At 50.7% G+C, this 11,120-nt stretch overlaps 1 protein-coding gene across 1 annotated transcript; it reads left to right on the top strand.

Moving 5' to 3' along the window:
- The first annotated feature begins 4,702 nt into the window (after window positions 1-4,702).
- Window positions 4,703-6,235, top strand: LOC108801512 (E3 ubiquitin/ISG15 ligase TRIM25-like). Its single transcript, XM_018573399.1, has one exon. The coding sequence runs from the start codon at window positions 4,703-4,705 to the stop codon at window positions 6,233-6,235; it is 1,533 nt and encodes a 510-aa protein (XP_018428901.1).
- The last annotated feature ends 4,885 nt before the right edge of the window (window positions 6,236-11,120 follow it).

The following is an 11,120-nucleotide window of genomic DNA, read 5'->3' as shown; positions in this document are numbered from 1 at the left end:
ACAAGGACGTGGCGAAGAATTCCACCGGTGAGACCTCACGCAGCACAGACAGTTCACACTGCGAGAACATGGACATAGAGCAATCCGCGCACTCGGTGAATGTTGGAGGACGGGATGTGTGTGGGATGTGTATGGGACACCGATGGGCCGTGTGTGGGAAGTGTATAGAACATGTAGGGGAAGTCTATGGGACGCGTACGGGATGTGTGTGGGAAGTGTACGTGACGTGTGTGGGAAGTGTATAGAACATGTAGGGGAAGTCTATGGGACGTGTACGCGATGTGTGTGGGACATGTACGTGACGTGTGTGGGAAGTGTATAGAACATGTAGGGGAAGTCTATGCATCTTATGGGAAAGGTGCAGCATTCCTGGGGGGGAAAATGGTAGAAAGACTGGAGGAGCTTTTAAACTAGAAAGTGGGGGGGAGGGTATAAAAATAAAATTACTTAAACTAAACGAAGATAATTTAATCATAGGTAAAAATAACACAGAAAGTAGTAAAAAAGGAGTTAATAATAGTGGGCTCACTCCAGTCAATGACGTGTGTGGGAAGTGTATAGAACATGTAGGGGAAGTCTATGGGACGCGTACGGGACGTGTGTGGGAAGTGTATAGAACATGTAGGGGGAAGTCTATGGGACGTGTACGGGATGTGTGTGGGAAGTGTACGTGACGTGTGTGGGAAGTGTATAGAACATGTAGGGGAAGTCTATGGGACGGGTACGGGACGTGTGTGGGAAGTGTATAGAACATGTAGGGGAAGTCTATGGGATGTGTGTGGGAAGTGTATAGAACATGTAGGGGGAAGTCTATGGGACGTGTATGGGATGTGTGTGGGAAGTGTATAGAACATGTAGGGGAAGTCTATGGGACGCGTACGGGACGTGTGTGGGAAGTGTATAGAACATGTAGGGGAAGTCTATGGGACGTGTATGGGATGTGTGTGGGAAGTGTACGTGACGTGTGTGGGACGCGTACGGGACGTGTGTGGGAAGTGTATGGAACATACATCATACAGATAATCCGTATCTGGCCCCCGGCTCAGCGTTACATGGAAGGATACAATGTGTCATTTCACAGGAGGATTAATACTTCTATATCTCTCTCTTCACTACAGAGCCACGTGGTGACCCCCCTCCCCGGACGGATCCCCCCCCAGGTAACACTAAACTCAGCCGCTTATTTATAGTCTAAAGACAAAAGATTTTCCTCTGATTCTGGGTGGGGTGGGGGATGGGGGAGGGGGGTGGTTAGACCGCGGACATGTTTTCCCGTCTGTGTTCCATTGGGTAGATTTCCTTCCACTTCTCCAACACTAAGTCCCACCTCTTTCTGAATCTAAGCTCCACCCCCTCCTCCTGACACTAAGCTCCACCCATTATCCCATTTTTAGATGGCAGAGCCTTTACTGCTCACACATGTTGTGCCATTGGAAAGTTGACCACCAGGGGGGAGGGGCTTAGTGTCAGGAGAGGGCGGGGCTTAAACACAACCGTGCCCAGAATCCAAGGAGGATGCGCACAGACACAGAGATCGATTTGAAGACGTCATAAAGGGACCCGAAACATCAGCTCAGGTGGAACCGTTAGGACAGGTTCTCTTTAGGGTTTCACTCACACATCACATGTCCATCGTCATGATCACATGATCCATTGTCCGTGTGTGAGAGATAATGTCAGGCCGCCGGGAAGGAGGAGGAGATAAAACCACGACCAATCCGCAACCAGGAGGGGATTGTCGGTGTGATTTCTGGTCATTGATGATTATTGATCGATCAGATATCGGCTCCGATTATCACACGTAACATCGGAAACTCTCAGTCAGGTTACATTGCAGACAGCCGACATTAATCAGGAAGTATTGATTATCAGGAAGTATAACAAGGAAGGATCATCAGGAAGTATTGATCATCAGGAAGTATAACAAGGAAGTATTATCAGGCAGTATTGATTATCAGGAGATATAATAAGGAAGGATCATCAGGAAGTATTGATTATCAGGAAGTATAACTAGGAAGTATTGATTATCAGGAAGTATAACTAGGAAGTATTGATTATCAGGAAGTATAACTAGGAAGTATTGATTATCAGGAAGTATGGATCATCAGGAAGTATGGATCATCAGGAAGTATTGATTATCAGGAAGTATAACTAGGAAGTATAACTAGGAAGTATAACTAGGAAGTATTGATTATCAGGAAGTATTGATTATCAGGAAGTATAACTAGGAAGTATGGATCATCAGGAAGTATTGATTATCAGGAAGTATAACTAGGAAGTATTGATTATCAGGAAGTATGGATCATCAGGAAGTATTGATTATCAGGATGTATAACTAGGAAGTATTGATTATCAGGAAGTACTGATCAGGCAGAGGTCAAACCTTTCACCTGCAGCACATGAATAGATAATCCTCTCTGCATTCTCATTGGCAGGCGAGGTCATCCATAGATGCGGCATGAGGATCGATTCCCGCCAATCAATGCGCTCCGAGCTCTGGATAGCACAGGATGGGACCACATCCTCCCGCTTCATACCACAAGACCTCAGACCCCCGGGGGGGCGGAGCCACAAGACGTATTCCAGGAAGACGCTTCTCCAGTGCCCCATCAGCCTCTCCTCTGACGCGGCCCCCAACATCTCGGGATCTGAGCAGACCGGATCAAAGAGAGCGCCGCCGGGGAGAGAGCGCCGCTGCGATCAATGTAACGAGCAATTCCCGGACACAAGTCAGCTGGCGGCTCACCAGAAACTGCACACAAAGAAACCGAGACGGTGACCGGCGCTGCGTGCGCTCCGCAATGTGACGACTGGCACCGCGCCGCGGATTCTTGTTTTACATCAATGAACATTTCACATTGGGGCGGAGCCTTTTGTGTTCTCTGTATTATTGTCTGCTGTCGATAAAGCTGTTTAGATCGTTCAATAAAATCCTGATTTGCAGTTAAAGAGAAAATCAGAAGTTTCTGCAGATTTCTTCCATAATTGTCTGGACCTGAAAGTCAACGTTGGGGCTGAGAGTTGTGCAGAGACGGGAAGGGTCGGGTTTTATCACTTGTGTCCCAGCTGGGGAGATTTTCTCCACTTCCTGTCCTGGTGACTAAACAGGAAGTGAAGGCGACTCTCCCTAAATCTTGGCAGAGGTTCTGACCCTCCACCGTGCCATCCAAATATATAAGGCGTGCCACATTCAGATTCCAAGGCCTCTTGTAGCCGAAATAGACCAAATGATCCATCGAGTCTGAACCCTCTTTAGTCTGAGTGGAGATCTCCGTCTCCATCCCTCTGCTGGAAGTCTGTTCCAACCATCAACTACTCTTTCAGGAAAATACTGTCCAAGGTTAGTTTTGAACTTTCCTGGTGCCCCGATATTGGCGGCTGAGCTGTCATCCTGCTGTGTGAGCTCCTTCGGTTGGCCTTTGGGCTGCCTAATAGGTCTATGACCGCAGGAGCTCACATGGCCATCTGACAACAATGCTGCTATCAGCAAGGCAGAGGTTTAACGTTGTCAGCTGGAAACAGGAAGTGCTGCTACTGGGAGGATCTCTGGGAAAGAAGAAGGACTTGGGGCGGGGCTCAACAAATCCCAGGTCTCCATGGCGACTAGTCATGCTGGGGTCTGTGTCCCCTTTGTTCCTCACTGCTCTCCCTGCCTGTATCAGCAGCGGGGATGGGAGGGGACACAGACTGCTGCAGCTGGACCCCAGCGGGGAGGAGAGACCGCTGTCAGCCATTGTGACTGCATTCTCCCGCTGTGCCCCCTCTTCCGATCTACCGCCGGTGGTAGAAAGCCGGTGATAAGTCCCCCATCCAGCGGCTGGGAGTGATAGCCGGCCTGCTATTGGCTATTTTAAATCGCAGTAGCACCCGCCCACTGGCTGCTGTGTTTCCATTCAGCTGCCTCAGCAAGCAGCTGTCACTCCCCAGCTAAAGCTATTGAAGTGGAAGGTGACACTCGGGGGTCTAATAGACCCCTAATATCAACCTAAAGAGAACCTGTCACCTCCAATGTGCTATGGCTTGTGAGACGCTCCAGAATATGATAATGAAGTAAACAAAAAAATGTTTAAATACCGAAAAACAAATTTAAAGTCCCCCGCCGCTGCGACCACGCGCATCAGAAACATTGGGTGCCCCTACGTACGAAAACAACAATTGAAACTGTAATTGAAAATTACAACTGACGTTATAAATAAAGCTTTGTTTGTTAAATTAAAAAACAAAACTGGCTCATAACTTTTTTTTTAGCTGGCTCCTAGATGCAAAGCAGACTTGTCAACCGGACGTAGGGGAGCGGTGTACAGTGAGCCCGGATGTCAAACAAACCAAGAAATAGACGTTGTGTTTACATTACACTTTATTAACAATGTTTCATTCCATCGAAATAAACATTTATATTGTTACATTGTATGAAAAGCCGGCATGGTGGTGCGTCCGTCTGTCCGTTCTCGGCCCGGATTGCCGCTTCGTTTTGTACTCTCGATGGAAATGGTTGTGACAGGGAATTGTATAGAACCTGCAGAGCAGAGCGAGGGCGGCGCCGGCACCTACCACACTCCGTACGTCGCTGTCAGAGATGGGCGTGGAGCAACCGTCAGGGTGACGAGGAGGAACCGAGACGCCCTTTGCACCTTTGAGGATCGAGTTACACGACCTGCCGAGAGGATTTCCAGGATATCGCTTCTCCTTCCAGCTCGGCACCATGGCTTCCAACGACTTACGGGAAGAGCTCGGCTGCTCGATTTGCCTGGAGATTTACGCGGATCCCGTTACGCTGAGATGCGGACACAACTTCTGCCGGCTCTGCATCGAGGACTTTCTGAAGACGCAGGAGAGGACGGGAGTGTACAGCTGTCCCGAGTGCAGAGAAGAGTTTCAAGATCGCTCCGATATGAGGAAGAACAAAACCCTGCGCAACATAGCGCAGCATTTCCTGTCCCTTCTGCCCGATCCGGAGGAGACCGGGATCTACTGCACCTACTGCGACTCTCCTGTCCCTGCCGCCAGGTCCTGCGTGCAGTGCGAGACCGCCATGTGTGACGACCACCTGAGGAAACACAACAAGTCGGTACAACACACTCTGATTCCGCCAAGGAGGTCCGCAAGAGACGGGAAATGCCCCGACCACCAGAAGATCCTGGATAGTTCCTGTGCGTCCTGCAGGCTGGATGGAGAGCACCGGGGACACCGGGTGGAATCACCGGATGAGGCCTCGGAGAAGGATAGACTTCAAGAGACTCTGGAGAAACTGACCGCAAGGAGAGGAGAGGCCGAGGAGAAGGTCCGGAAACTGCAGGAACTCAGGAGAGAGGTGCAGGGAAAAGCAGCCGAGGTCACGGAGAGAGTCGCCGTCCTGTTCAGAGACCTCCGGAGACAACTGGAAGACCTGGAGAACAGAGTCCTGACTGCGATCTCCAGCAAGGAAGAGCGGATCTCCGGTTCATTCTCTGATCGGATCCAGCGGCTGGAGATGGAGAAGGAGGAGCTCTCGAGGAAGATGAATGACATCGAGATATTGTGCAACCAGACTGAACCGCTGACCGCCTTCCAGGCCCGGGACAGAGAGGACCTCCATGACACAGCCAAGAGAACAGAGGACGAGGGTCCAAGAGAAGAGGTCCACGATGGAGATCTGGGGGAGACTCGGATCTTCGAGACATTATTGGCAGCGTTGTCCGACATCATGTCCGGCGTGAAGCGGGGGGCCGGGGTCTCGGGGGATTCAGACATCGAACTGGATATAAACACAGCCGGGAACCGCGTCGTCGTCTCCGGTGACTTGAAAACCGCGTCCTGGTCGGAGGAGAACCAGGGCCGTGCGGAGACGGCGGAGAGATTCGAATATTACCAAGTCCTGAGCACCGGGATGTTCTCGTCGGGGCAGCACCGGTGGGACGTGGAGACCAGCGAGCCGGGACGGTGGAGGATCGGGCTCTGCTATGGCAGTACCACCAGAAAGGGGGGGCAGTCACTCTTCGGGAACAACACAACGTCCTGGTGCATACGTTGGAGTGACAACAAGCTGGCGGCCATGTATAACGGGAAAGTCACCCAATTACCTCACGCAATCTCCCGCCGTAAACTGAGAATCCATCTGGACTACGAGGCCGGGCGGATCTCCTTTTCCGAGCTGGGCGACCCGATCCGGCACCTCCACACCTTCACCACAACCTTCACCGAGCCCCTCCGTGCCGCCTTCTGTGTGTGGACTGGGTGGGTGCGGGTCCTGAGCTGAGACAGCGGACTCTCCCCACCCTATGGAGACCAGGGCCCGGCTTTGTCTGGGGGCCCACAGACCCTACCGCACCCGGCCGCCATTGTCCTCCTCATAGACTCGGATTGAAGTGAGACATTGAAGACGTTTACAGAGATTTTCTGATTCTTTTATTTCAATTACAATGTTTCCTTTCACTCGGCAGTTTCTTTCCTTCAGATACATAGACGCAGCTCCTCATTCCGCACAGAGCCGCCCCCCCCGGGTGTAGGGAACAGAGCGCCCCCTTTCAGGGTGTAGGGAACAGAGCCGCCCCCTCCCCGGGTGTAGGCAACAGAGCCGCCCCCTCCCCGGGTTTTCTATGTTGGTGGTGGAAGCCCCCGGAGCCTCGGATGAGCCGCCCCTCGAGTCTGTGTGATAAACTTTGAGTACGCGACAGGAAGTGGACCGTTCAGCCGGCAGCACCAAGAAATATTTATAAAGCAGTGAATGCGACTTTCAAACACTTTCTGGTGGCGGATCAGTCGCGGTCGTTTAAAACATACGCACAATGAAGATTCTCCTGCAGTGAATGTCCGGTGAGGATCAGATTCACTGCTTTATAAATATTCCCCTGAGAACAGGAAGTGTCACGTGCGCAGGAAGTGTCACGGTGCGCAGGAAGTGTCACGGTGCGCAGGAAGTGTCACGGTGCGCAGGAAGTGTCACGGTGCGCAGGAAGTGTCACGGTGCGCAGGAAGTGTCACGGTGCGCAGGAAGTGTCACGGTGTTGTTTCCGCAGAGGAGCGGGTTCATGTACATTTGCTGGTTGTACGCACAGCACAGGAGGTGAAAGACATTCACCGGGTTATTCACACAAGGGTGCAGAGTTTGGAGAAGTGAACAATCTGGGACAACATTCTCCCATTCCGCTCACTTCTCCGGCCTTCCCAGACTCTTCTCCCGTCAGCGTTCACTTAGAACCGGACAGAACTGATTTTCGGACCCCGTCCATTTTTAGGTGAATGTTGAACCATCGGTGACACATCGCAGACGTGCAGAGATCCCGCCCACAATGTGACCACATGTTGCAGTTCATTGGTCCGCAGATGGGGTTGCCGCTTTCACTGGTGTCCTAGGATGACAACGCTCACTCACTGTATTGTATCTATGGAGGAGCAGTGTGGTCCCCCTAGCATGGCACTACAGAAACCCTCCTCCTCGTCACATCTCCATAACATAGGGGGGTGTTCTGTAGTCCAGGGGTTCTCCACCTATGTGACCTCAGGATTCACATTTGTCCTCGGCCATTAAGTTGGGACCCGAGTCGCACTGCATTGGAACGCACGGCATTAGGGTACTGCGCAATCCGGTGCCAGTGTACGAACTGTGGATGTGAGGTGCGTTTGGGGTACCATTCAAATGAATAGCAACGCACCTCCCGCACGGTACTGTGTGAACGGGCCCTCAAATACACTGACACAGTCCCACACACTATTTCCAGGTCCCACCCCCCCCCTCCTCCTCGGCCTGGGGTCCAGTGTGGGCTGATGTGCTGTGACGGAGCTCCACCCACATGTGCAATGCTGGTACAGCTCCCTTGTGCACCCTGTAGAGGTGAATGTGATGTCACTCCGGCCCAGGCACCTCTACAGGACACGTGAGGGAGCTGCAAGGGTGGATGGAGCTCCCGCGCAGCCATACCCCCCAAACCACCAGAAGCTGGCCACGTGGCCCCAACCCTAAAGAGTCAGGGGCCACGCGACTCCTAAATCTTCACAGCGGCTCCCTATATAAATCGATCATTATATCTGCAGAGGAGGTGTGGTGTATGGACACGCTGGATAGTTATATTAGAGAGGTCACAAAGCAGCACTGGCACGGGGGGGGGGGGGGGGAGGAGTCATGTTAATGTAACCTGGGCTCTGGTTCCCATTTCTGCAAAGCAAGATCTGAGACCCCCGGGCACCAAGTATAATCAGCAGGGGGATCAACTAACTCCGCCCCCCTCCTCCTGTGTTCTACATACTCCCTCCCCCGAGCTCCATGGCTCCTCCCATCTCATTAGCACAAAGCAGCACTGGCACGGGGGGGGGAGGGGGGAGGAGTCATGTTAATGTAACCTGGGCTCTGGTTCCCATTTCTTTTTCATATACATATTTATATATATATATTTACACACATATATACCATGTACAAAGCTACATTCTAAACCCCGCCCCCCAAGGGGAGGGGTCAATGATGGAAATAAATACTCCAATCCCTACCGAACAAAAAATAAAACAAAGATATTTCCTGTTAGCACAAGTCGCCTCTTCCATGATGTGCCGCGTCTGGTCAGCTCAGGAAATGTCCAGACATAAGACAGCAAAGGGTTCAAACTAAAATCCGAAACACGAGAAGAATATTAAAAAGGGGAAAAAAAGATCAGAAAACACAAAATTAATACAAAAAAAAAAGACAAAAAAAACAAATCCCGACGAGGAATAAACATTTCCGCATCAACGTCCGTCCGGTCAATGCGTGGAAACATTTGACGTGAAGCCCATTGTTGGGCTCCGAGAGATCCTTTGGTACATTTGGAATTCAGACGGAAGGACTACGACGGGCTTTTGTTTTTCGGGGAGTTTTTTGATGATTTTCTTCACGTGAAAAAAAAAAAAAAAAAGAACGCGTCCGTGGTACATTGCGAGGCATCAAAATACAACTCCTCCCCCTCCACGCGGGTCACACATCAGATCATCTCTTTATAAAAACGTAGCCGGGAAGTGTGCGAGGACGCGGTGAGCGGCTCGGCGTGTGTAATATATTTATATAAAACAGGTTTTAGTGTTACAGTATCTCAAACTTCTATAAAAGTTATTATTATCATATAAAATACAATTCAGCGAACGCGCGACTTGCCAGAGGACAAAAAGATCAACAAAGTGCAAAACAAATCCACCCGGAAAAAGGTTTTGGCAGAAGAATGGAATTCGAGATCTCCAACCGAAGCGATCGCACAATACAAACAAAGCTTCTCTCTCCTTCCTCCCTACATACAGGCATGAGAGAAAGTAAGTACACCCCATGGAAACGCGCTCTCAACATTGTGTGACACGGCGAAACTTTCATCTTCACTCAGAAAGCTGACAAAAGTTCCATACATATAACACGTGTGTGTGTGTGTATATATATATATAAGTGTGTACATATGTGTGTGTGTGTGTGTGTGTACATATGTGTGTGTGTGTACATATGTGTGTGTGTGTGTACATATGTGTGTGTGTGTGTGTGTACATATGTGTGTGTGTGTGTGTACATATGTGTAGGTGTGTGTATGTACATATGCGCGTGTGTGTATGTACGTATGCGTGTATGGGACACAGGTTTCCGGAATTTATTTATTTTTTTGCACGAAAATCGGTTATTTTAGCAATTTTAGAATACGTAAAAAAATATAAAGTGCTAGTTAAGTGGCAGACGGCACTTTTCGGAGGCGCCATGATTTGCGAGGATCACGTGACTTTGTTCTGAAATGAGGAACAGAAGAAGAATAAAACATCGATCTGAAAACGGCGATTCCTCGACGCACGACCCCGGTGACGCAGCGACAGACAATTCTACGCTGTGGGCAGCACGAGGGTCAGAGACGCGACATCTCCGGATACATTGGTGTGTTTGTAGCGACACGAAAATACAAAAAACTTCTATAATAAATATCGGCGGTCGGAGATCCGCCAAATCGCCGGCGCCAACCGACCTGAAGCTTCATCTGCTTATCATTCCAACCCGGCGCATCCTCAGGATAATATAGGCGAGGAAACCCGAAACAAAACCACTCACAGGAAATAACCGAGAGGCAGCAAAACGTTATAAAGTGACCTCCAAAGATGAGCTTAAAGCTGAACTCCGAGATCAGGAGATATTCCCTAAATACATGCGTGTTCTTCCTGTAATACAGACCGCTGACTGCTGCTCTCTACTCCTCTGCAGGGTGACTGGTCTTGTCTCCGCCCCCTCCTGTAATACAGACCGCTGACTGCTGCTCTCTACTCCTCTGCAGGATGACTGGTCTTGTCTCCGCCCCCTCCTGTAATACAGACCGCTGACTGCTGCTCTCTACTCCTCTGCAGGATGACTGGTCTTGTCTCCGCCCCCTCCTGTAATACAGACCGCTGACTGCTGCTCTCTACTCCTCTGCAGGATGACTGGTCTTGTCTCCGCCCCCTCCTGTAATACAGACCGCTGACTGCTGCTCTCTACTCCTCTGCAGGATGACTGGTCTTGTCTCCGCCCCCTCCTGTAATACAGACCGCCCACTGCTGCTCTCTACTCCTCTGCAGGATGACTGGTCTTGTCTCCGCACCCTCCTGTAATAAAGACTGGTCACTGCTGCTCTCCCCTTGTGCAGGGTGACTGGTCTTGTCTCCGCCCCCTCCTGTAATAAAGACCAGTCACTGCTGCTCTCTCTCCTTGTGCAGGGTGACTGGTCCTGTCTCCGCCCCCTCCTGTAATAAAGACCGGTCACTGCCGCTCTCCCTTTCTTCCCGGAGTTCCGCTTTAATTGTGACAATAATCACTTTGATTGATACGAGTTCCGGCTCATTGTTGTGGAATTGTCCTTTTCCATCTGTTATACTTAAAGTGAACCTGTGCTTCATCTATGCGGGGCAAAGCCATATGCCCCCCACCCCACCAGCAGCTGATATCTGCCCCCCTGGGGCCGTCTTGGGGAGGGAAGGAAGTCCCCATGTGCAAGCTTCATGGATGGTGACACCAGCTTCCTTCCCACCTCCAAATCACCAGCCAGAGCGGTCACATGGGAGGAAGAACGGGTCACATGACCTCCTATACCTGGAAGTAGTGGGAACGGAAGTTTGGCGCGCCGCCATTAAAGTGAACCCGCTTGCTTTGTTCCGTTCTATAAAAGTCGGGCCGACGCCAC

This window comes from Nanorana parkeri, unplaced genomic scaffold, assembly GCF_000935625.1.
Source record: "Nanorana parkeri isolate BGI_ZX_2015 unplaced genomic scaffold, ASM93562v1 scaffold2364, whole genome shotgun sequence".
NCBI lineage: Eukaryota > Metazoa > Chordata > Amphibia > Anura > Dicroglossidae > Nanorana > Nanorana parkeri.
The sequence above is the reverse complement of the archived record's forward strand: the minus strand, read 5'-3'. Positions and strand labels throughout refer to the sequence as shown.